The 26741-nt window shown below is 37.3% G+C and overlaps 1 protein-coding gene across 1 annotated transcript in view; it reads right to left on the bottom strand.

Annotated features, from left to right (window-relative positions):
• The window catches only part of NRXN3 (neurexin 3), a 1607649-nt gene that overhangs the window by 804324 nt on the left and 776584 nt on the right, over positions 1 to 26741 (bottom strand). The window contains exon 12 of the mRNA XM_077123215.1: positions 26591 to 26710. Within this exon, the coding sequence (XP_076979330.1) occupies positions 26591 to 26710 (120 nt within the window). The remainder of the gene's footprint in view (positions 1 to 26590; positions 26711 to 26741) is intronic.

The raw sequence follows: 26741 nt of genomic DNA, 5'->3' as shown, positions 1-26741 counted from the left end.
ACGTGCTGACCCAATGGATTTTTCACACCACACCTTAGAAAGGAACCCGTGGTTCACTAACATAGGAGAATTTCAGGTGCTGTAAACTCTTTGAGGGCAGGGATAATTTTTGTCTTGTTTCCCATTTCATCTCTTGTTCTGAACATAGTAGGTGCTATACAGCAGAGATTTTATATATAGCTGATGAACAAACTGAGAGATGCCCTTTGTGTTTTGCTTTGTATAAAAGTAATGAATAAATTCATTAAAACCATTTTTCACTTTACAGATGGATCAGTCATGTAAAGGCGGTTACTTCCAGATTACCATGCGTTTGATGATTGGCACAGTGTTGATTTGAAAAAATCAGTAAATTCTGTAACTACTCAATTTTTGAGGAGAAAGCAAAGTTCGTTTAATGAAGACTGATTTAGCATGTCATAGTCAATTAGGTGGTTGGCAAAATTTAATGTGAATAGAAATGCATTCAGCATTTCAAAAACAAGAACTACTTTGGAAGAAGTTAAGCAATTCCTCTGAGAGCACGGACTACCCACAGAAAATGAAGCAGGCTGTTGGTGGGATTTTGTTTTTGTTCTGACAGTTACTGAATGCCAACATTGTGTAAGTAACTTTGGGTATATATAGGATTAAGCAAAAACTGGTCTGCATTGAATGCTCCCACTAGATCAAAGCAAAGCAAACCAGAAGATAGATAGGCCAAGAAGAGAATAAAGTACTTCAAGGTGGTTACAATCCAAGGGGGTTTTGGCAAGCCAATTTGTACTGTGCGAGAGACATTTTTTTGTCCTCCATTAAAATAACATTTTAATTGTTAAAATGTTTGTCCTCCATTAAAATAACATTAAAATAACATTTTATTTGGGAATAATTTACAAGCAGGAATGGGCATTAAAACAATTCAGGAATCCTTTTGTTTGCTTGCTATACATTATCTTATAAAGCGAATTTCATGCAAAAAAAGCTGAAGAGTCCCTGAACTAAATCTTTACCACCATGTCCTCGCCACTCCCCAGCCCCCAACATACATACCCACCATATTTTCCCATTACTATCAAGAGTAGTAAGACAGGCAGGGAATGCAGGACTCAGAATCCAAGTAAAAAACATCACTATGAATTTCTGATTGGAAAACGCTGAAAGAAATACACCCACTGTTCTAGTTTACTAGCTGCCGGAATGCAGCACACCAGAGACAGTTGGCTTTCAATAAAAAGGGATTTATTTAGTTAACATATAGTTCTTCAGAGGAAAGGCACTAAGGTTCCTTCTTATGTGGGAAGGCACAGGGCGATCTCTGCTGGCCTTCTCTCCAGGCCTCTGGGTTCCAACAACTTTCCCCAGAGTGTTTCCTTTTTGCATCTCCAAAAGCCTGGGCTGAGCTGTGAGTGCTAAGATGAGGTATTCTAAGCTGCTTTGGCTGTGCTACATTGCACATTCTCATTTAAGCACTGACCAACTAAATCAAACATCATTCATTGCAGCAGGCACACCTCCTAGCCGACTGCAGATGTAATCAGCAATAGATGAGGTTCACATGCCATGGGCTCATGTCCACAGCAATAGAACTAGGTGCCTTCACCTGGCCAAGCTGACACCCGAATCTACCACGTCCACCAAAGGTGAAACAGCTGTACTCTTCCAAGGCCTCACTGCCCACAATTTGAAGGTAGCAAGCAGTTCTTGCATAATCAATTCTTCAATAGTCTATAAAGAACAAGAAGGAGGTTCAAGATCTAAAGTTCCCATGAGGAGCAAAGAATAATAGGTGGTCATTGGGCACAGGCTCTGGACCCCTGTGATGACCTTGGGTAACACACCTGAGCTCTTGGACCCTCATGTGCCTTCTATAAAATGGGGATGAATGGCAGGTCTTTCTCCGAGTTATGTGGACAGCAAATGAAAGCCTTCTTCCAAGGCTCTCCTGTAGCTTTTAGGGAAAAACCTCACAGTTAACTTCCTACTCAAAGCACCCCCACCCCTGATTTTGGCCCCTACCTCAGTCCACACTTTCCAATCTCTTTCCATTAGATCAGTAGTTTGTGGGCTACCAGACTCTCGTAATTGCCCATACTCATCGGAGATCGTTCGCTTTTCCATATCCTCCTCCTTCTTAACATTCTCCTTTGTTCCCTTGCTAATCCCTGGTCATCCTTCCACAATCTCCTTGCCTTCCCATCTTCGTTAGATGCCCTTTCTATGTCCTCCCAGGCCACTCCACTTCCTTCTGGCGACCTGCGCATACAAACATCCAGCTGTGCACTGAATCCTCTATCTTTCAGCCATCTCTTTGCCTTCCACGTAGACCTTAGGTTCCTTGAGAGATTCACGGTATGTTTCATCATAGTATCCCAGTGGCACCCTGCTGGGTACATAATAGGTATCCATAAATAAGTAGATAAATAGATATTATTGTATACCGAAGACTTTCGGGCAAGTTTTCTGCCTGTATAAGACAGTCATATCTTATTTATAAGATAGTCAGATCTCTGAAAATTATTCCTGGATAGGAGGAATAAGGGAGTCAGCAAATTAAATCCCTACATGGTCCTGGAAATGGATGAATTCAGCATATATAGGTTGGTTCACTTCATTTAATTTAGACTAATTATATTTCCCCATTCAGCTGCTTCCTTCCAACCCCCAGTCCTCTTTATCGCCTATGTGTTTAACTCCTTCTCCCTTCCTCTTTTTGTTTCCACTGATACTGAAACATAAAGAAGAAAATCACCCGTTGGTGTGCGTGTATATAAGTCTCAGAGCAATCTCAGCAGCCAACGTGCTTTCCAGGCACACGCAAACAACCAATTCAGCCGAGCACAGTCTCAGACACCTGCCATGACCTGCTCACCCTGTAGGAGGAAAAACTCTTCACATGTAGCCTATTCAGGTAACATGCTGATGAAAACACGAAGCTAGTTCCAGCTATTGATATTCTTTTTCCAAAATGAGTGAATAGAATTCATTGGAAGAAAGTCGTAAAAGGAGTGTCTAGAATTTGTGGATGGGTTTAATTCTCTAGCTTGTAAGCAGGAATAATGACAGAGAAAACCTAAATTGAACCTAACAACGGACACAGTCTTTTCAATCAGCCTTGAATTGGGCTTTGCCCCGGTGGATCATCTACGCGGAAAAAATCCAGGCCCATTAAATAGACCAGCGAGACCAATGCACCACCTAGTGGGCAAAATGGGAAATGACTGCCTTTGCACAGGAGCTCCTTTTTAAATTCAGCAGACAAATGTTTTCTTGGATCACCAGTCTCTCGGTGTCTAGTGAATTTACGAATTCCCCTTTTAAACTTATGCCTAAAAATTAATTGCAGACTTACAAAGAAAGAACAAACAACAACTTCTTTTATTATCTCCTAAACCTGTTAACACAAACACTTGGGGCCTCTACGTAAATAGAGACGCGTGGGTTGCACACCATCTGTGTAAGATGTTTTTTGCCAAGTATCCTCTTATAGCAACCAGTATTGACATGACCGGAGTTTTTGGCCATCTATACCTTCTCTGGACTGTCTGATCCCTTTCTGAGAAGGTGGTGAGATCACAGTTCTATTTTGTGCCAGAGCATATGGTCATGCAATATGGTAGGGAGGTAAGGAGTACCAGCTGCTAACAGGCGAACTGAGATTTGAATCCCAGTTTCCTATTTCCTGGTATTGGCATGTAAGCCAGGTACCTCAATTCTCTACATCTCATTTTCCATTGCTGTTAAAAACGGGGCTAACGATAATATCTACTTGAAAGATTGGTATAAAAATCAAGCAAAAGACTTTTATAAATATTCCAATATCTAAAGTTAGGAAACATTCAACATTTCTTATGAGTTTTGTCATATTTATTAGACTTATTCTATCTAATTTCTACTCAAGAATTTCAAGGATGTAGAAGAAAATCCATGAAGTAGAGTTTCACTAAGGCAGATAGACCCAATTCTTTAAAGTCATCACATGTAATATTTCAAAAGGAACCCTCTGGATTTTGTTATCAATCTAGGAATTTGTTACACTCCTAGGGAGGCTGCATGCCATCACCTTATATTTCTGCGAGAACAAAGGGGGTGATGTACAGACTTGGCTGAAATGACCATGTCTGTTTGTTTTATGGCGCAAAACCCATTCCTGAACTGAGAGGACAAAAGAATTCCCAAGTCACAGCCCCAAATCCATAGCTACTGTGCTTCCTAAATTTCATTTTCCCAAATCGGATTCAGAGACCTCTAACCAATGGAGCAATCTAAACTAATAGAGGCTAAAAATGAAACATTTAAATGAATCTACCTAAACGGAGCCTAGAAGGGACTGGTATTATAAATTCTGAAGGTCTATATTTTTAAAATTTCATATATTCTCCAAAGGAATACTGAGAATATTTTTCAATGATATGTATGTTTCAGAGCCCTTAAGGAATCGGTATATTTGAATTGGAGGAAGAGTCACTCACATATTTCTCAAAAGAAAAGGTGATAGCACAATAATATCTTATAGTCTCATAATATATGTTGGTTTATATGTCATTCCCCTGCAAAAGGAGCCTTCATATAACTTCAAGCAGAAGGGAGTGGCCATGACATTTATAACAAAGAGACAGAGGGTTGGATGGGTTACCTGTCTACAGATATTACTCAAGGAGGGGAGGAAACAGCAACAGAGACCACATCATTCTTACATTTTATTTTTAATAGCCCCAAACCACCCTTTTTGTTAATAAGATGAATTTCAATCACAGTAGCAAAAAAAAGAAAAGAAAAGAAAAATGGGAGTAAAAACAGAATTTCGTCACTATCCTAACTGGAGACGGATGATAAGAGATACTCCCATTTGATCATGATACATGACCCTTGCTTTTGTAGTCGAGCAAATAGGTGACCTCCCTCCCAAAGCACTTCCTTACAGACCAGTTGAGGAAAAGGCAGGCGCTCTCCTCTTCAAACCTGACAACAAGCGGGTGTAATCGTGCATGAAGTAAGGAGCCCTTGAGGATTGGCAGCATGTTCGCTCTGAACCACGGACACCATTTCAGCTTGGTCCCTGGACTTTCAGTGGAGACAACCAAGAAGGAGAGTCTGTTCCTGTTAAATACTCCTTTGGCCATATTTTCAGTTCAGATCTGCATGCCGGATGATTGTTTCTTTTTTTCCGGGTATCTGCTTCTCTGCCCACACCGCTCTCAAAACCTTCACAAAGAATGTTTCAGTGTCGCCCAGATATTGATGACTTTCCCTGTGTCTTGGAAAAGGATGAAACAGTACTTGATAGACACTTGCGATTTTCATGCTTAATGATTAGGTAAACTTATACAGAGAAGAACATTTTCCCAGAAATAAGCTGGATGGGTTATGAGGAAAGACAGATGACCAGAATAGGATGGGGCCATTTAGTGTTAGTGTCTCAAAACTCTTTCTCATAACTCCCCCACCTCACGTTCCTAGGCAGAAGAGCTTTAGGATTCAATGCAGCCATCTGAATGCAATTACCAGGAGTTTCCTTAAGAATCACAGGACAAAGGTAGTCTTGAACTGGGAGCAGTCCTGGAGAAACCCCATGGGAGGCCCTGGCTTGAATGTTCTCTCGGAGCAGCCGTGGCTAGCAGCCTGTGCTAGTTTTCGGTGGTGATGGGGTGGGGGTGGAGATAGACTGGCAAGCTCCCAATAATACAAACTTTTTTAATAAAAGGAATTTATAATTCTATAGTTGGGTGGTAGACAAGAAGTATTCATTTTACTGTTATTTACACTTGGCACATATATTACACATGTTATTTGTATGTGCTCAATAGTTAATAAAAACTTTAAAAATCTAACAAAAGCAGCAAGAAAAGTAAATTACAGTGTTCAGCAAATGTTGCAAAATGCTAACACTTGTTAATAAGGGTGGCGGATACGAGAGTGTTTCACATTTTCTGTACGCTCAAAATGCAATTTTAAAATTAAATTAAGCTTTCTTTGAAATTGCACACTGCTGCTTTTCATTCCAAATTGGTTATAGGTGACAAAGTTTAACAGAGTTGATTCTCTGGAATGAATTTCCTTAATGCTCTAAGGGAGAGAGGTTTTCATTTTGAGTCTCCAAAACATTGAATAACCCTTTCTCATTGTGAATATCGGAACAATTTACAAAACAGTGGTAGGGTTTATTTCCCAAATGGCGAAACAAAATTACAGAGAATCCGAGTAACCTTGGATTGTTCTGCTTTAGCTACTTGACAAGTGCCTGAACCTTCTAAGTCCAAGAACTAGAAAAATCATAGGATTAAGACAGAAGTAAGCAGTGGCAGAGATTGAACCCATCTTCTTAGAGGTGGTGTGTAACAAGGATTTATAAGTTTTTTTCCACTTAATTCTGCCATGGACACGTGTTTGTTTCTTTGTTTTTCTGTTTCTGTTGTTCTTAAAAAAAATAAAACTATCAACCCCAACGCTCCTTTTTGAGAAACAATCCCAACCACGTAGCTTCGTTGGATTTTACTGATGATTACTGCACTTTGAGGATTCTCTTTCACACTAACAGTTGGTAGTAAAGACATCCGAGATCCACTGGGAGCAATAAATGAAGCAGTACCTAATGAAAAAGCACTTCAGGTCTTAACGTGCAAGCCTTGAACAAAAACATTAGGCTCTGGTACAGGTGTACGTGTACTACCAATGCTTCCATAGTTCTCGTACCAAGTTGTGCATAAAAATGGGAAAATTAAGAGATTTGATGCACCTTATGCCTTTGCTGAATGAACTTTTTGGAAATTCTGCAACATTTAAAATAAATGTATCAAGAGATTTTTCTGTGGCAAGGAAAGTAATCTATACCCTCAGAAGGTTTAGAATGTGTCCTTCTAAAAACAAAGTGAAATGAGTAATTGCGTACATTTCAAATGGAAACAAGAAATAATATTTTGAATGCCTCAAGTATTTCAGTTTAGTGGCAGGGCATTCTGAGGGAAGGAGAGTCAGAACTCATTGCTATTTCCATCAGCTAGATGTCTAGGGTCTGGGCACCGTTGTAGAACTGAGCTGACTGCAACCGTTTCAGCATTAGGGAAAATACGACCTTTGAATGAACTTGTCCTTAGCCATATACAGCCAATAGTATTAAAAATATAATTTAGTCAGAAGGCTGTAACAGTTCAGTCTATTGGAAATCATACAGTAAGTATGATCTTACACTTTTTAAAATCATTGATTAATAGTGCCAGATAAAGATTTTTTAATGTAAGTATATTTTCAAAGTTTTTTTAAAATTATTTAATTGTAAAACAAAAAACCAAAAGAAAATTAAAGCTAAAAGGAATAATAATCAAAGCTTATAAACTTAGAAATGGATCCGATTTCTTAAATGGTTGCCACTTTACCAATCCTTTGAATACTATAATCTCTTTGTAGCCTATAGTCTATTTTTCAAATTAGAACAAACACTAAAATTCTGAGTGTCACCACTCTAGATCATGCCTTTTGTTACCACTTGCTCCAACTATTATAAGAGGCTTCCAAGGGTTTTCTTGCTTACACTCAAGCTTCCAAAAAATAGTCATTAAATCTACACTGTATACCAGATACCATATTAAGGGGTGGTTTATTAAGGGTGAACAAAATGATATGGTGTCTGCTCTGATGGTGCTTACAGTCTTCTATCAACCTAGCCCTCACACCCTGTCAGGGGTGCTTTCTAAGACATGGCATCCATTGGTTTTCTTCCTCCAAAACCTTAAGTCTCCAAAGCCCCAATGTAAGGACACCATTTAGGTCACTTCCCACCTCTCTTCATCATCTTGCTGCTGCAATCTAACTTACTATTCACCAAACAATTCCTGAACTTTCCTGTCATTCTGATCGGTACCTATTGCTCCTTCTGCCCAATATTGGGCTTGAGCAGAGCAAGTCATAAATTCTAATGAAAGAAGAAATGAATATGTTGAACTCTGCCAAAAACATACATGTAAATGCACTGGTTGTGTAGTCTACCTTGACATGGATTTGTTTTTTAGTGCAATAAAAAAGGGTAGAGGACGGTCCATGGTGGCTCGGTGGCAGAGTTCTCACCTGCCATGCCAGACCCAGGTTCGATTCCTGGAGCCATGCCAAAAAGCAAACAAACAAACAAAAAAAGGGTAGAGGAAATACTTAAATATTACGCTGTCCATATGAGTAAAAGTATTTTCTTGCAAGAGACAGAGACTAGCTTAGCACATATATTAATTTGTTTCCACTTTTTAGGATATATTACAGTGGGCTCAGATCTCCAAGTACACATGAATTTCCCTCTAACATACCCCTTCTTTATATGAGGAAAACCTATTACCTCTGCTCTCTATTCCCTGGACCTTTACCTCACTCCCAGTCAATATACGTAAAATGTATGTAAATGAGAATGGGAAGTATCTCAACACGAAATTACACAAAACACCTTAGAAAATATTGAACTAGGATCATTGGCTAGAGAATCAAATGTGATTCCTGGTCTTTGTGTTCTACTACTCATGAGTTGTGAGATCTTGAAAAAGGCAGAACTCCCATACTGACCATCTTTTAATATATATAAAATGAGGGATAAATGAGGATTTAAAAATATTTATAAAATAAGCATTATTGATTAATTCCATAAATTAATGGCTGAATGCCTTGCATGACCCATTATCCAGTATTTTAATTCATGTTAAGTACTTCCAAAGTAAGCTGTTCGTTATCATCCATCAACCTCAACCGGTACCCAGGGTTCATGTATTCATCAAAACCTTATTGATCATTTACTTTTTGCTAGGTATTTTTTTGAGTTTGTGAAAGCTACCAGAATGTAATATACCAGAAATGGAATTGCTTTTAAAAGGGAATTTATTAAGTTGCAGGTTTTCAGTTCTAAGGTCATGAAAATGTCCAAATTAAGGCACCAATTACAGGTTACCTTCACTCAAGAAAAGCTGATGGCATCCAGGACACCTCTGTCAGCTAGGAAGGCACATGGCTGGCATGTGCTTGTTTCTAGCTCTGTTGTTTCCAGCCTCTCATGGCAGTGGTTTCCTCTCTAAGCATCTGTGAGTCTTCATTTAGTTTATCTGGGACACACTCTGGGTTTCTGGCTTGCTTAGCATCTCATAGGAAGGCACATGGTGATGAGTTTACTGGGCTCTGCCTGTGTCTAGGCATCTGCTCTCTCTGCTGACACTTCAAGCTCCTCTAAACACCTGTGTCTCTGACAGCTCTGAAGCAACTGTTCTCCAAGTATCTGCATCTGAAGTTTCTCCAAAATATTTCCCCCTTTAAAGGAATCTAGTGTGCACCTTGAATGGATGGAGTCACATCTCCATTTATCAAAAGGTCACACCTACAACTGGTCATACCAACTGGAGATAATCCAATCAAAAGCTTCCACCCTGTGGTATTAAGTCAGGATTAGAAGGAACAGCTGCCCTTACAAGATTGAATCAAGATTAAAACATGACTTTTGTGAGGTACGTAATGGTTTCAAACTGTCACAGTACTGTATAAAGTACAGGGAATATAAAGATAAATAAAGCTTTGTACCTATCCTACAGAATTCTCAATTAATAGGATTAACAAATATAAGTCATGGTTTCTATAATGGAAAAATATTTAGTGAGAGGAGAACGGAGGAGGAAACCATTCTTTTTGATGACTGACATCATGCTAAGTGATGTACAAGGAAAATAACACATTGTCCTGGTCCAAATTAGAGAAAACGCACACATACAGAGGTAAACATGCCATATAAACATCTACATTCCACACAAATATGCTTTCAGTACAAGTCCCCATTATTCATACATAGGTGAACAAGGTGACGAGAGCGGCCGAAATGGATAAGGGAAAGTTCAGAACACATTTGGGGAAGGGGGGTTTCCAGGTTTGATAGGAGCCCTAAATTTATGAAAGTGAGTCCTAGAAAACTTGAAATGGACAGTGACTTTTGGAGAAAAGTCTTGGAAAGTCTTGACAGCCACACTAGAAAGATACAGGGTGTTTAAACATAAAGTTAAATTTTGAGGTAAAGAAATATGAAGAAGGACTCACACCCACTGGATCTTACCAGATGAAAGCTAACTAGAAAAGAAGAGGACAGGATGTCTTTGAATAGGAGAGAGAATGGTCAGAATGTAGGAACAGCACTTGGATGGACACAAGAAGGAATGCATAGAAGGTATGGCTAAGGCCAGGGGATACGGATTTGCAGGGAACCTATTGCCAAGTACATGGCTGTTTCCAGCATAAAGCAGGAGCAGAGAAACCAAGCAAAGGAATTGACTTAGAAGTCAGACACTAGGTATCAAGTCTTGAGGCAATGACTCTAGATTATTATGAGGAGCAATGTTATCCATATATTGCTGATCAGAAGCTCCAGAAGGCTTTAGGAGGCATGTGAGAATTTTGTGATGATTGTGAGTAGAAGGTAGAGTTAACAGACATAGGATAGGTGAGAGACAAACTGAGGAGGCATTAATACAAGGGAAGTTCTCTTTGTTGGAGGCCAAACTTTTGAGAAAGTCAGGTTAGAAAAACATAGCATGAACACGAAGTCACCAAAGACAATGTAAATGACAATATGAGAAAAAGGTTATGAGTGAGGAATTAAGGTTAGAATGTTCTTTACATACTGACTGTCAGTCAGTATGGTTCAGGAGGGCATAAAAGAGATGTGGGCTTCAATAGGAGAAATTTCACTGAACACTGATTGTAGAGCCATGATCTGATTCCAGGAATAAAAGAATTGGGGAAAAATATCCCTCACTGAAAGAGATTTCAAGGAAAATTACAGCAATGTGGGTATCCAGATTTTAGTTAAGGCTTAGATGCTAGAGCTATGAAGGAGTTTGTTCACATTATGAAAAAAATAGATAGTGAAACAGTGGTGTGCCCATGTAAGGAAAATTGCTTAATCATTTGTGGCCTACTACCTGCTTGACATCAAATATTTGTCATCAGAAGTAAACACTATTTATGCAAACACAGTTCTATTATGAAAAAGCTCATAAGTGAATAAATCACACTTCCCCCTAATTAATACATTTATTGTACAGAGAAAAATCACTCCCATGTGCAGAGGCTTTGAAATGAATCTAAATTTCCATTATCTAAATACACTAATCAAGTTCTTATAAACCTTGTTCTCACGAACAAGAAAAGCCTGAAGTTCAAATTTCCTTTGTACGTATTCTCAGAAGTGCCAGTTCTTAAAATGACTGAAATTTCTGTTTCAGATTCCCCCTCTACCAATCTTGCTCCCACATATTAAGCAGTGACGTTCGTCATATTTCCTTTCCTCAGATACCATCAGCTTCACAGTTTCCAAAGATGACAGCATTCTGCTCACTGTACTAATTATCAAAACCATCATGATTAAGATTTTGGTTGAATCCCCCTAGTGTTCAGCGAGCCCATTATAGAGGATTCATAGGTAACGGGTATGTAATAATGTCACTGAGACACAGCTTCTTGTTCATTTAAACTCCACTGGAGATCAATATGAAGCCATCTTCCAATGGCAGGCAATAATTAGCACATTAGGCAGCTCAGATAATAAACCAGGAACTCCACGTTTCCCTGTTTTTCTCTATCAAAATTATGCTATGAATAGGAAACTTTCAGAAGTAGGCCATGGGTTTCGAGCTACCTGGTTTTGTGTTCAAAAAGTTAAAGCAGATCAGTAGCAAATTTGGCCTGTCTGGGGCTTGGACTCAGACTTGAAGAGTTTTAAATTGGAGAGAGGTGGCTGTAAAATTATCTGCTATGGAAAGTCACAGTAAAAGCTAAATTAAGTTCTATTTTACTGCTGAAAATGAGTGCATTTAAAAATGAGTTAATTTCTACAAACTTTAAGACAACGTACTGCACTTTCTAGTAATAATGGAGGCTGCAAAGAATGCCATTTTGTTTCCTAGCCTTATAAATGATAAGAACCAAAGATGCCCTGTTTGGTAATTTCCAAAGTAAGAAACTAAAAATAGAGCACGAGCCTACTCAAGGTACCAGAATCCTTCAGCATGTTATTTGGAGCCCATAGAAGTACTGCTTTAAAAAAAAAAATCAGGATATTTATACCAAAGGTCTTCAGAAACCTACTTAGATTTATGGTCTAGTCATACAGTACCAAAATCAAGAATACGTTTACATTTAAGAATCAGAATATATAGAACATCAGTAGTTACTTAAATAATCTAATCCATCTAATCTAATCTAATCTAAACCTATGCCCATAAAGACACACACTTAATGTCTGCTCTAGAGGAACTATACTCTGCACAATATAGGCAAATTAGACAAATACAATATTCAATCTATTCAAAATTCTACTTGTTTTAGTTATTGATAGCATCATTTTTCCTTAATGGAAGTTTTACTTTCCCAATTGTACTGGAATTTCTAATCATAGCAATTAGGCAAGAAAATGAAATGAAAAGCATCCATATAGGAAAGAGAGGGATAAAATTTTCCCTATTTGCAGATGGCATGATCCTATATACAAAAAAACCTTAAAAATCCACAACAAAGCTTCTATAGCTAATAAACAATATCAGCAAAGTGACAGGGCACAAGATCCACATTATATATACTGGTAATGAACAATTTCCAGAGGAAATCAAGAAAAAAGTCCATTTACAATAGCAACTAACAGAACCAAATAGCTAGGAATTAATCTAATCAAGGATTTGCAGGACATTTATGCAGAAAACTACAGAACATTACTAAAAGAAATCAAAGAAGACATAAATAAATGGAAGGACTGTCTGTGTTGATTGACTGGAAGACTAAATATTGTTAGGATGTTAATCTATCTAAATCCCAATAAAAATTCCAGCAGCTCTCCTGCATAAATGGAAAAGCCAATCATTAAATTTATAACTACGGTTAGGGTGCCCTGAATAGCCAAACTATCCTGAAAAATAAAGTTGGAGGATTCATAGTTTCTAATTTCAAACTTGTGCAAACTGCACTAAGCAAAACAGCATGGTACTGGCACAGAGACAAACATATAAATTGGTAGAAATGAATTGAGAGTTCAGAAATCAACCTTTATATCTATGGCCAACTGATTTTTGACAAACATGCCCAGTCTACTCAATGGGGTAAAAAACAGTCTCTTCAACCAATGGTGCTGGGAAAACTGGACATCTATATGCAAAAGAATGAAGGGACCCCTTCTTCACACCATTTACAAAAATTAACTAAAAAGGGATCAAAGACTTAAATGTAAGAATCAAAATGATAAAACTCCTAGAAAAAAACATAGGGAAGCATCTTCAGGACACTGTGTTAGGCAATGGTTTCTTAAAGCATATACCAAGAGCATGAGCAACAAAAGAAGAAAAAAATAGGTAGATGGAATTTGATCAAAGTTAAAACTGTTCACCAAAGGACTTCATCATGAAAGTCAAAAGACAACCTGAAAAAAAAAAAAAGACAATCTGCAGAATGAGTGAAAATATTTGGAAAACATCTAACAATAATGGCCTAATATTTAGACTATATAAAGAAATCCTACAAATCAACAACAAAAATAAAGAACTCAATTTAAAAATGGGCAAAATACTTGAATAGACATTTTTCCAAAGATATGGAAATGCTGAAAAGCACATGAAAAAAATGTTCAACATCTTTCGCCACTAGGGAAATGAAAATCAAAACCACAATGAGACACCACTTCACACTCACTAGAATGACCACAATTAATATACATATATATATAATATATATATAAAATTTAGACGAGGATGTGGAGAAACCGGATGCTTATTCATTGTTGGTAGGAACGTAAAACAGTGCAGACACTATTTGTGGTACTTCAGGAAGTCAAATATATAATTACCATATGGCCAGGCAATCTCACTTCTATCTATAAACCCAAAAGAACTGAAAACAGAGGCTCAAACAGATATTTGCACACCAATGTTCACAGTGACATATTCACAGTTGCCAAAAGATGGAAGTAACCCAAGTGTCCATCAGCAGATGAATGGATAAATAAAATGTGATAGATACATATGATGCAATATTATTCACCCACAAAAAGGAAATAAATCCTGATACATGCAACAACATGAATGAATCTTGAAGACATGTTGAGTGAAATAAGTCAGACACAAGGGGGCAAATACTGTATAATCTCATTGATATGAAATAATTAGAATAAACAAATTCAGCAAGTCAGAAACTAGAATATAAGATTAGCAGGGGGTGGGGTACGGGTTGGGGAGTTATTGCTTAATTGGTCAGAGTTTCTATCTGGAGTAACGGAAAAGTTTTGTTAATGGATGGTGGTGATGGTAGCACAACATTTTGAATTTAATTAACACTACTGAATTATGTATTTGAATGCCGTTAAAAGAGAGAAATTGAGGCGGTATATATGTTACTGGAAAAAAATGAAAAAGAATATATGATTGTACAATTGAACCCTAATGTACACTATGAATTATAGTTAGTATTATAATTAAAATGATACTATTTCATTAATTGCAACAAAGTTACCACACTAATACAAAGTGTTATTAAGAGGGAAAACTGCATGTGTGAAGAGGTTGAATATAGGAACTTTGTATTCCCTGCATGATTTTTCTAACAAGAAAAAGGAAGTGAGAAGAGGAGGAAAGGCTTCTAGAAAGTAGGAAGAACAGCCAGAGCATGAAAGCAGAATGATTATAGAATGGGCTAGTGAGAGTGAGAAGAAGACTGTTCTTATTAGAGAGCAGCTATGGAAGTTACAGGCAATGTAGTTGAAAAATCAGATTTAAGAAGGCAGATTATGGAAATCCTTAAAGCCAGGTGTCGGGTTTCAACTAGATGTAGTAGTCAAGAGAAAGCCATTTAAGGTTCATGAATAGAGGAGTGACAAGACAAACTGTGTTTGGGGAAGATTAATCTGGAATGGACACACAGGATAACTTTCAGAAATAATATTAAAAGCTGGGAGACCAACAATGAAGAGCTCAAAGATTGCCACGGGAAACAGGAGGGAGAATCATTTTTAACACACTCTGCTGTCCAGTTGATTTTCATTACCTTGGCTTCAATTGTTTCAAAGCGACTTATTCTTTCCTGCCTTGCTTTTTATCTGCAGACTTCTCTACCAGAACATTCAATGTGACAAGAGATGCAGCTTTAAGAAACATAGCCACAATCAAGTATCACCTAGGAAACCAAATATAACTAAATGCAAAATGTTACCCCACACTGGGAAATAGCTGTGAAATCTGGTTATAGCTGTGTTTATTGTTCATTAAACTTTATATAATAGGAAAATAAGCTAAATTAATCCAAAGGCAAATTAAATAAGTTAAATGTAGAAAATGCATGTGTTATGTTGTGGAAATTGGCATAAGGTCTCCTCTAATGCTGAGAGGTTTTTGGTGAAACTGGTTTGCCTTAAAGAACTCCTTTGAGTTGGCACAGTTCTCAGGATTTTTTGTTAAGTAAAGGACAACAGGTATGTGTGAATGATTTGTGTGTTGAACTGCAGGTTCTTTTCCGCAGGTCCCCTGGTATCAGGGCACTGATGTGAGATTTGACCAGATGATACATTCAAGCGCCAGCAGGAGGGAGCTATATGGGAATTTTTGGTAGGCACAGGAGAAAAAAAAAGATTATTCTTAAAGATGAATGAATCCAAGATAATACCTCCCCGCCTACATCCTTTTTCAAAAATGAAATTACACTCCAAATATTAATAACTCCAATTGGTTAAAGGGGGCTTCAGTAAAATATTCTCAAAGGCAAACAGATACCTGATCTGTGACCCAAGCAGACAAACCACCTTTACAATTACAGAAATATAATGACTTGCCAATTGACTGAGATGCAACCAAAAATTCACACATGACTCTGAAGACCCAGAGACAAAGTTACTCGGATAGTAGAATATTTTAAAATTGAGAAAAATCCTAAAGGAAATTTATACTCATGTATTTACATATGTATGTGCATGTACTTATTTTAATTAACATAATCTGCATTTGGTTTTATGTATATAAAGATATCTGGATTAAGCAGCAACTAATTCTAGATTTAGTTTAGGATTGATTCCAAAGAGTATCCAGTGACTTTCCTGGGAAACAATGCCTAGAGCCAGTTACTATTGCTTCCTACCAACGCTGCTGAGAGTCGTTTCAATGAGTTTACTTTCATTGAATTGTCCTGCAAACTGATAAAACGTTTGTCACCCAAGGTGTGCAGAAATCCAGATACCTTTGTGTTTTATATTTTTTAATATATAGTGCATCTCAGTTCTTCAATCAATCATATAGTACTAGTTTTGTTCAATATGAAAGTCAGAGGAAATCGATGAAGGATGTTAAAGTAGAAGAGTTCTAAAGTGTCACTAATCTCTGAAGTACTAGGCCATTCCAAGGAAACTCATCAATTGAGATAAACTGCAACAGCATCATAGAAGAGTGTGGTACAGGGGGAAAAAAAACTATTTGGGACCCAGAGGATATTTTCCTGCTTTATTTTATAGGGGTCCTTTCTTCCTAACAACAATCCACTATGGCGCCAAGTAAATACATCTGTGTATCATTGCTCAGAAAACGCAAGGCTTTCTGTAAAAAGGGGGAAGGGCAGGAGAGAAAAGAAATGAAAACATCATGACATTTCCATTTTTCATCTGAAGAAGGAAATTGCATATTGGGATGCTCATTATAATTCCTGCATGCCTAAAAGCATTCCTTCTGGCAAGAAAATCCCTAGTCCTACTAGAAATACCATTCATTTCATTTAAAAAACACTAGAACCTTTGACCTACTCAGACTTTGAAAATTTGCAAGGCTCAGTCAGTCATACATCCAACAAATACATTTTGAGCACTTATTATGAATATTCTGAAATAAGGTCAGGTTCAAATTAATAAAATTATGGGTATTTTTTTTCTTCACTACCTTATACATTTATGCATTTTCCACATTTTCAACAGTGAGTTTTTACAATTTTCATTACAAAAAAAACTCAAAGTTAAAACTGAAAGGCATAAAAAGTGCAAAGTTCCCTCATTTCTTTGATATTCATGCAGCAAAAGAGTAAGTGCAGACCAGGGTCTAGAGAACAAAATGAAGCCAATCAACAGCCAAAGTACTACCTGGTATGGAAACACCTCCACTTCCCCAAAGCCTGCAAATTTTTTGTTGAAAACTTTTCTTTAATTTCATTAAGGAAGACATGGATCTACCAGCAAAGATCCACAGGATAAAGACAGGTAGGAAAGCAAACTATAATTCTGAGAAAAAAAGAATAATAAGAATGGCTAGCTGCATGAGCCAAATCAATCCCTGTACCCATCAAGCTTTATCAAGTGTTATCAGAAGGACTGGAGGGAGAAAGCAATGGAGACCTCATAATAGAAACTCAAATAAAGAAACACTTGACAGGGACATATTCTCAGGTATTTAACTAGCTTTGTGCAGCATCTTGCAGCACTTTCTCTGACCACAGAAGGCCTATAACTGGAGTCGAAGGATCCTAAAAGCAAACAAACTAAACACAGGTTCCAAAAATACCTCACACTACAAAGGCCCTGGATTGAGGAAAAACTCCAAATCATCCCTAGAGGTTGTGACTTGAAGCATATTACATTGTGTGTTATCCTCTGTCCACTCAAATCTCGAAATGTAAAGGCAAAGTTGGGTCAAAAGAGCCAGGTTGATTTCTACCGCCAGCCCAGATGGACTTACAACCAACCTGAAACAACCAAGGAAAGGACACAACTTGGGAACCAACAATGTGCAAGACACTGGACATCAGGCAAAGAAGGGCAGTAATTACAATAAGAAAACAAACAAGGTAAGTTCTAAAAATTGCTCCAACCTGCTGCCAAGAGAGAATTTCCTCAACCCATAAAGCAAGGAGGTAGAAGCCAGGTGGAGCCTAGCAGACTCTGAGTTGAGAAGATGGAACTAAGAGTCAGGAGAGAACAAAGTATAGAGAGGATGCATATGACTTGTATAAATCTTGAAAACATTACATGGAGACAGAAAAAAACAGACATAAAGAGCGCATACTTGGGCAGGTCATGGTGGCTCAGCAGACAGAGTTCTTGCCTGTCATGCCAGTGACTGCCCATGCAAAAAAAAAAAAAAAAAAAAAAAACACATACTCTATGATCTCATTCACACATATTCAAGAAAAATGAGCACAGTGGCGCCTTTAGAAGGGAGAGCGACAGACTGGAAGAGGCACAAGGGGACTCTGGTGAGATGGAACTGCCTTATAGCTTAACTGGGGTGTTGGTTACATAAATATGAACATTTGTCATAATGCACTTCAGATCTGTGCATTTTTCTGAATGTAAATTTTACCTCAATAAAAAAAAATGCCCCTCCCCCAAAAAAAGATAAGGGAGAAGAATGAAGGAAGGAAATTCAATGGTAATTATTAGTTCAATTTTACAAGGCAAGATGAAGCAGTTTACATCTTCTTTGCCATTAGATATGAAAATAAACAGGAAATTATGCCTATATTGAAAGATGTATTAAAGTCGTACCTGTATGTGACTAACAAGGTAGCATAAAATCATCTTCTTAAACCAAAGGTGGATTATTACTCTCACTATCAATAAGTAACCAGCCAAGCACTCCAGAAATACAAGGGCCATAATTAAATATAAGCAATAAAAATGGTCTGCAAATACTATATGCTGAAGATGGCTGAAATGAAATTAGTGAAGCCATAAATTTCAACTCATAATATACCCTGATAAGAAGCAGGACCCTGAATTGTGGAGACTATTTCTTCTTGAACCATAGGTCCAAGTGTCTCCTGGAAATTATAGGAACTAATAGTTTTAACTTGAACCCCACGAAGGCTTGAGGAACCCTGGCTCTTGCTCAATCTGTTTGGTATTGCATATGTGTTAATATCAACAGTCAGTAGACCTTGAGGAAACCCAAAATTGTCCATTCTTGATTTCAGAGGTATGTATAAGCAAGAATGATTTCCATTCTTCAGCAACAAGGTAAAACACACATCTATGAAATCTCCTCCCACGAGTTCCAGTGTCTTCACCCTTGCTCTCAGAAAACCCTTGATTTAGAGGCCATCATCTGACCTCCATTTAGCTCCACTGAATACCTGTGGGCTGAGGAATGAAAAACAGGTGCAAAGAAACAAAACTTCAGACATTACCTTTGGTGCTGCCTGCTCGTGAGTGTTCCTTTGTACTTACTTGCCTTACCTCCTGGAACCTGCCTATTAATGATGCCATGCTGCTCATCTAGCTTTACTGACACCTCTGGACTTAGCCTCCTACCTGCCTAGACCTATCAGGTTGCAAAGTGGCACTGTTAAAAGGAACTTCTGATCTTGCTTATCTGAGCAAATCAGCCCTAATATTGTCTTAATTTAAAACAAATCAAGTAAAATGTGAAAAACAATGTAGATAGAACTGTTTTTTAGTGAAATTTTACAAAAGTCATAAAGCTTGGGTAGCTAATGTGAATCTAAAGCTCTATGAATTCAGATGAAAGCATTCCTTGAGGCATCTGGAATATATCAGCAATTAAGAGGCCTGTAATGGGTCCACTGTGTCTCCTAAAAAAAGACAAGTTCAAGTCCAAACCTCTCATCCTCTGAATGTGACCTTCTTTGGAAATAGGGTCTTTGAAGATGTGGTTAGTTAAGATAAGGCCAAAATGGATTAGGGTCGGCTTTGAACCAACATGACTTACGTCCTAATAAGAAGGACCCAGTCACACAGGGGAGAAGGCCATGTGACCACAGAGGCAGAGATTGAGGGACTGCAATGGCAAGCCAAGAAATACCAGGGATTGCTAGAAAATCACCATAAACTAAACACAGTGGGGAAGGATTCTTCTCTATGGTTTCAGAGGGAGCATGGCCCTGTCAACATCTTGATTTCAGATTTCTAGACTTCAGGACTGTGAAACAACAACCTTCTGTTCCTTTAAGTCACCTAGTTTGCAGTGTGTAGGACCTTGTTAATAGCAGCCCTAGGAAATTAAGAAAAACATAACTCTAAATCTTTGACCCCATCCATAGTTCTGCAACCTTGAGAAATCACTTGATCTCCGTGTGTCTCAGTTCTCAGGATCTACTTCCTAGAGTTGTTGCAATGTTTAAATGACAAAATGACATAACATTCAGTACAGTGATTGGCATAGAGCATGGTTAAAAGGTAAAAGATAGTTGGGTATGAGGGAAGTGTTCAAGGTAAAAAAGGATCTTGAAATTTCTTAGTTATTAAGAATGCTAGTAAGTTATGCAAAACTTAGAGAAAAGGCCACAGGATGGCTATACATCCTTTCAATGTCATACAGGGGCATCGTTCAACAGGTCCCTCTTACAAATTCTGTGTAAGAATGTGCTGTGTTTGACATTACTCAGTAGTATTAATTAGGACTCAAACTCTGTGAGGTGATAGATAAACCTGTAGATTTTTGTTCGGTAGTAAAGATAATATCAAAGATTAAAGTTTGGATTTCTTTTCCTTTTTTTTTTTTCCCTGTGAAACATTCACCAGTTTTATATCTTACCTAAATTTGTATTTTATTATATTTAATGCCTGTAAATACCCAGTTCCTCAAATATTCTTTTACCATCTTGTTGTTTGTACTTTTACCATCTTACTGTTTCCCTTATTAAGGAATTAAATAAATTTGACACGTTTATTCTATATTTGTATGAGAGTTATATTTTTAACTTCTGGAAATTAAATTTTTATGAGTCATACTTTTAACTTTTTGAGGATTGCATTCAAAAAGTAGTCAATAGTCCTTTTGAGGCAATTACGTGCTATGTCCTAAAACTTCACAATCATGAAATCAATCTTTACAGCAATCTTACTAGATAGGACCTATAATTATCTGCATTTTAGATGCTTAGAGGAATGAATTAGTTTGTCAATGTAATACAGCAACTGAGTGACAGAGTCAAGATCTGAACACAAGTCACTCTACTCTTCTGTAACAGACGCCTTACTCATCATCCTATATGACAGGATGGAATTGCACTGAAGATACCACACGGAAATCAGAAGGTACAGGTCAACAGAGAATGAAAATATAAACAGTTGTGGACATGGGTAGGCGACAACGCCTATCACTTTCTTTTTTAACATGGTTAAACAGAAAAAGATAATATAATTCTAAATAGCTTCATCTGAGTATTAATATGGAACTACCTAAGTTGCTGAGAATTCTTGAATATGATAAAATTAATAACCAAGAAAACAAACTTCCCTTTTCCAAGCCTATGTTCTTATGAAATTTCATTTTCTGCATAGACTTGCCTACCTGGAATTAAGCACCCTACTCTGGAAATTAGTACAGAGATTAAACTATTATTATTTCTAATAACGACTGGGTAGTAGCAAATCTATTAAGAATATGAACTGTCATGACAAGGTACTTTTCACTCAGCTACTTCTTGGGTGGCCTCCGTTTTTTCATTGTTAAAATCAGGAAAATTGTAGCATATATTTCTTAGGGATGTTGGGATGACATCTTTATAAAGGTTCTAGAAGAGTATCAGGAGCATGATAAAGAGTTGATAAATGTCAAACATTATTATCAGCTACAATAACAATTAACCACTACTTCTATTTATTATTACACTCTCTGTGCTTTACCAAAGTTTCAGGAGGCTAAGTGAATAATTCAATTTTACAATGCTAGAAAGAGTTAAGACTGGTGATTCAAACAGAATTTAAACATAAAGCCAATGAAATCGATGACTATGTTATAATATCTTTTATAATTTAGCATGTTGTTTACAATGCAAATCAACCTTTAAAAGCTGTGGTTCTTTATGAGCAAATTTCCAAAATCAATGTCCACCAACGGTTCAATGAAATAAATCAAGATTTGGGCCCTATGAGTTCTTCATCCAGGGCCTAGCAGTAGACCCCAAACTGGGGAAGCTTCTTCCCCAAGACCTGAGCATCATAATGTGCATTCTACTAAAGAAGATTAGAAAAACCCAATAACGTTTTCCATATTTAGAAAAGCATATTATTTAATACAGATTTATGGCAATTTTAAACAAAATTAAGCTGGAACCATATTTAAAAAAGAGTATGATTTCAATTATAAATGCTTAGAATAAAGACTGGAAGGAAATAGCCAGAGGGCTAACAGTAGCTGTAGCATCGTTCTCTCTGCTTGCTGGAATGCTACTTTCCTTTCCAACCCTCTTCTGTACCGCATTTGTTTAGGAAGCACTTAGAAGTTTTTCAAGATCCATCCTTCAATGAAAACTTTTCTAGTAGCTGCTGCTCTTCTTCATGGAGTCTCAACCCAAGGGAAAATTGACCTTGCTGCACTTTATGACCCCTCACTATGTATTGTACATATTTCTAATTGTAGCACCTTCATATCCCCATTAGATTGTAATGTCTTTGAGGACAGGGCTACATCAGATTCATTTTCATAGCTGCAAATAAGAAATGTCTAAGGAGTGAATGAATGAATGATAAAGTGCGTTCTAGCAGCAAGTACCTGTCTTTAAGTGAATTTCTCAAACACGACCCATTTGTTGTACAAACAGTCTGAAAATACAGCTGGGATAAAAACACACAAACAAAAGCATGGGGGTATTATAGTCTGATTTCCTTGGAAATTATCCTCTACAAATAACAACATAAGTTTTTAATGTAATGCCTATGTAGCTACACATACCCAGGAGACAGAATTAGTATATACACCTCTGTCCCCTCGTTTGTACACTAAATAATGCATATTTTTCTTATTTTTTCTGAACCCTAAATGGGAAATGTGTTTTTAACAAATTTAATCAATACACCAACCTACATTAAAAAATAAATAAACCCACACAATAAATAAAAAGCAAAAGGCCAATCAATAGCCAACAGTGCAGCTTAACAGCCACTCCAGCAGAAAACTGCCTGAAAAGGTGCTTCACACTCTACTGTCTGCACGATCCAGAGCTGCTTCGTATTGATTTGTTACAAGCAAAGAACATCTATTATCACATGCCAGTGTGAACCTATTTCTCCAACAAGTAGCCAGAAATGTACAGCTAGCAATGTAGCACAGGGTTGCAGGCTGCTAAGGATGAGTGGAGGTCCCACATTTTTTCCCCCTCTCTTCATCTTAAAATGGCACTACAAACGCCTAGCCCAGCATCAGGTGCCACAGACTGTTCCACATTTGCTTCTCCAGGGCATGGAACTGGTAACCTGACCCCCAAATGGTATTTATCTCAAAACAGTTGTCCTGTCCACTGTAAAAGGTAATGAATATGGCAATGCTAGAGAGCAGGTGTTTAAAATCACTATTTTTGCAAATTCCCTAAAAAGTGACAACTTTCTATATATGTGTGGGTAGGTGCATGTGAGTTGGATGTTGTACAACATTTTGTGACATGGAGGAGAGGAACTCAACAGCAGGCTGCCAGAGGGAGTAAAAGCTACGTAAAATTGCAAAATGGAAATGGATTCTGAATTTGCCTGATGATGTAAAGGGCTATGACACGCCACTAAAAAGAACTCTTGTAAAGTTCCTTTTCTGTTATTGTTCTTAAATGTAGCCCTAACACGTGGGTCATTAAGTTGACTTTCAGGTGGTGCTCATCCTTTGAGAGATAAGTCCCTCTTTTTTGAAATTTTCAAAGGAACTGAAGATCATCCTTGGAGAACATGACTTTATGTCTTCTGTAAATCTCATTGGATCCATCATTAACTCAAAAATTGCTTCTGCTATGATTAGGTCCATTTTGGTTTCAAAAAGGCCCTAAAAATAAATGAAAGGAAAGATACTCCCCATGGTTTTACCAATAGACAAAATGGCCAATGTCTTAAAACTATGTAAGACTTAGTAGATTAACTATACTTGAGTTTCCAATCAGATGATTTTTTTTTGCTTTCTATCCAGTACAATAGAGTCACTCTTCTACATGGTAACCAGTCACATAGAATGAATGTCATATGGTTGCAACAATCATATCAGCTTTGCACAGCTATCTTTACACAAGTGAACCTAAAATTCACATACTATCTCTGCCATTGGTAATCATGAGCCTTGTTCAACTCTGCTGGTGACACTGAGGGGTATCTTTCACCTCCTGATACAGGCTAAGTGTCCAAGAGTTTGCTAACCGCAGTAAGCATAAATAATATAATAGGTAACTTCATTTTAGTGATGCTCATGAGATGAAATAGCAAACTACAACTCCAAGAATCAAGGTTGATACAGAAATAGTGGTCTATGGTATAAAATAATAAGGCTGCTTTTCTAAATGGCAGAAACCAGCTCTGAGGTCAATTCCAAAAGAAGAGTTCCCCCAAATATTTTGAATGCCTAACAATGGATACAAGATTATCCATTGTAACACTTTTAAAGAATCTAACATTTTGAGATATTTGGTTGGGTTTCATAAAAAAATCTAACTCTGCACTTTACAGCCATACCATGTATATGAATTCTGCATATTAATCATACTCTGCAATTAAAATGTACTTGTTCATTTCCATACCGCCATCCGATTCCAGAGTTCTGATCCACTCTCCAGGAGGAATTTTAGGTAGGCAGGTCCTTTAAGTGATTTGGGTTCAGAGATCTTCTATAATCAAAAGATTCAACTGCATTGTTTACAGAATAAAATTGCATATTTATATGCGTGTACGCGTGTGTATTCCTAAATCTGCATATCTTAGAAACATTTTTAAAGGATAAGAAACTATATAGCCACAAGGGAATCTGATCTCTTCCCAATCCCTGTTACATTACCTCATTTTATATTTACAAATTGCCCCAGTCAGATAATGCTATCATCTTCCTTCTGGACTGAGACACAAACAGCTCTTGACAAGATCAGAATCATAGAAAGCTGAAAGGAATCTGAGCTGATGTTTATCAGAAAACAATGCCTGGCCATGGATGGCGGAGAGTAGCCTATCAACGAGAGAAAAATACATACATACCTTCTGAAGATCATGTATATTCACCACAGTTGAAATAACTTACCTTTCGCACTTTTCTCTTTGTAGAGTCTCTTTCTGACCCTTTTCTAACTGGAGTGGGAGGTGTGTATGATATGGAAAACACTATCGAGAATAAAGTCACATTATGCCACCATTTAGGAAATAAAGCCTCCTAATCTGTTTAATGCAGACAAATTGGAGGGAAAAGAAAGAGTATATAGCCAATTTCCCAGGTACTCAGGATGGGTCCATAACTGCCTGCTTTGCTGTGGAATAGTATTCACAAATCATGGATATAGAAACAGATGCAAAAGGTACTTGGTGAAAGCAATCTGATGCTGAAACATTCTGCAGATACCTTGTTCGTTGCCTTACAGGTAAAGAGATACGCTTATATTTAGATCAATGAGTACTAAGGAATGTTCTCTCTGCATTGCCAGATTCCCAAGGTATGTCTCCTTAGTGTATCTTTAGAGACTAACAGAGTATATGGAGACAAAAATCTACTGAGAAAAAATGGAAAAGAGAACAGTAAGAGACGACTACACACAATAAAAGAACTTGAGAAAAAAGGAATTAAGGAAACCAAATATATATCGTGGAGATGGCATTGTAATTAGCACCTGCTCCTGTATGAACAAACTAAAATATCACTTTACTATTTACTCAGATAAGATCATGCATTTTTTTTAACATCATACATTTTTTAATAATACCAGGGGGCCGATCGAAACAAATTTCTACCATGAAAACTGCAATAGAAAATCAGAAAATGAATAGGACCCAATAAATCAGGGCTTCATAAAAAATCTATTTGCAATAGGCATTTAGAAATTTCAAGTCATTGTTCTTCTTTAAAAATGGCCATGTTAGGAAAATAATATAGAAAGGAAATGGAGACACCAGGTCTATAGATACTCATAGTATTGAAATATCTTCATCATCAGGTCTAGAACCACTCTTATTAAACCAGTCTTATCTTAGAGCTAAATTGACTTAGGTACCTGAAGAATAACTAGTGGAAGAAAATAAACACAAAGCTCTCTTCTAATATAAACCAAGATACATGGACATATACATACAAATATAATCATAAAAAGTGAACTGTATATATAAACAGAATAACTATGCATATATAAGCCAATTATATACCAATAAATTTAGCCAGAGGAAACTTCTATCTTGGATATCAAAGACCCCTAAAAATCCTTTAAACGTGACTTATTAGAACAACAACAACAAAAAAACAACCACCCATAAACTCTGAACACTTTCATTATTTGGAAGAACTAAGAAATTCTCTAATCTCAGTCTTTTTTGAGAACATATCTGCATTCACAAAGGCATCCTCTAAACTCTAGGTAATGCAAAATTGTTATCCAGATGACTTAATTAATGAAGAACAGAACCTATCACCAAAAATCTTGCCTGAATTGTTTTTGTTTCTCAGTCACAGATATTCTAATCTTAAGGAAAAGATAAGGAATAGGTACGATGAGAGAATATCTAGTATTACTGAGCAAAGAAGAGTTCTTGCTCTTCCCGTAGGAGCACTGGTCCTTAGTTTCCATGTTTCTGGAGAAGAGAATTGCTTATGAATCTTTCAGAGCAGCCATTCTCTTACATATGACCCCTTAAGCCTTCTCCAAACCTCTGAGCCTCTTGATAAAATCTTAAGTATGAAAAGGCGGTACTCACGATCATTGCACTGGTTCCCAGAATATGAGGTCATGGAACAGTCACAGGTGAAACCTTCCCACTGCTGCATGCAGACCCCATGGTTGGCACACGAATCTTCCTGGCAGGTGGTACTAGGTCCTGGGAATGTATAAGAAGAGGAGAAAAGAAG

This window comes from Tamandua tetradactyla, chromosome 12, assembly GCF_023851605.1.
Source record: "Tamandua tetradactyla isolate mTamTet1 chromosome 12, mTamTet1.pri, whole genome shotgun sequence".
In the NCBI taxonomy this organism is placed as follows: Eukaryota; Metazoa; Chordata; class Mammalia; order Pilosa; family Myrmecophagidae; genus Tamandua; species Tamandua tetradactyla.
Note: the sequence above shows the minus strand (reverse complement) of the source record. Positions and strands in the feature narration are given on the sequence as shown.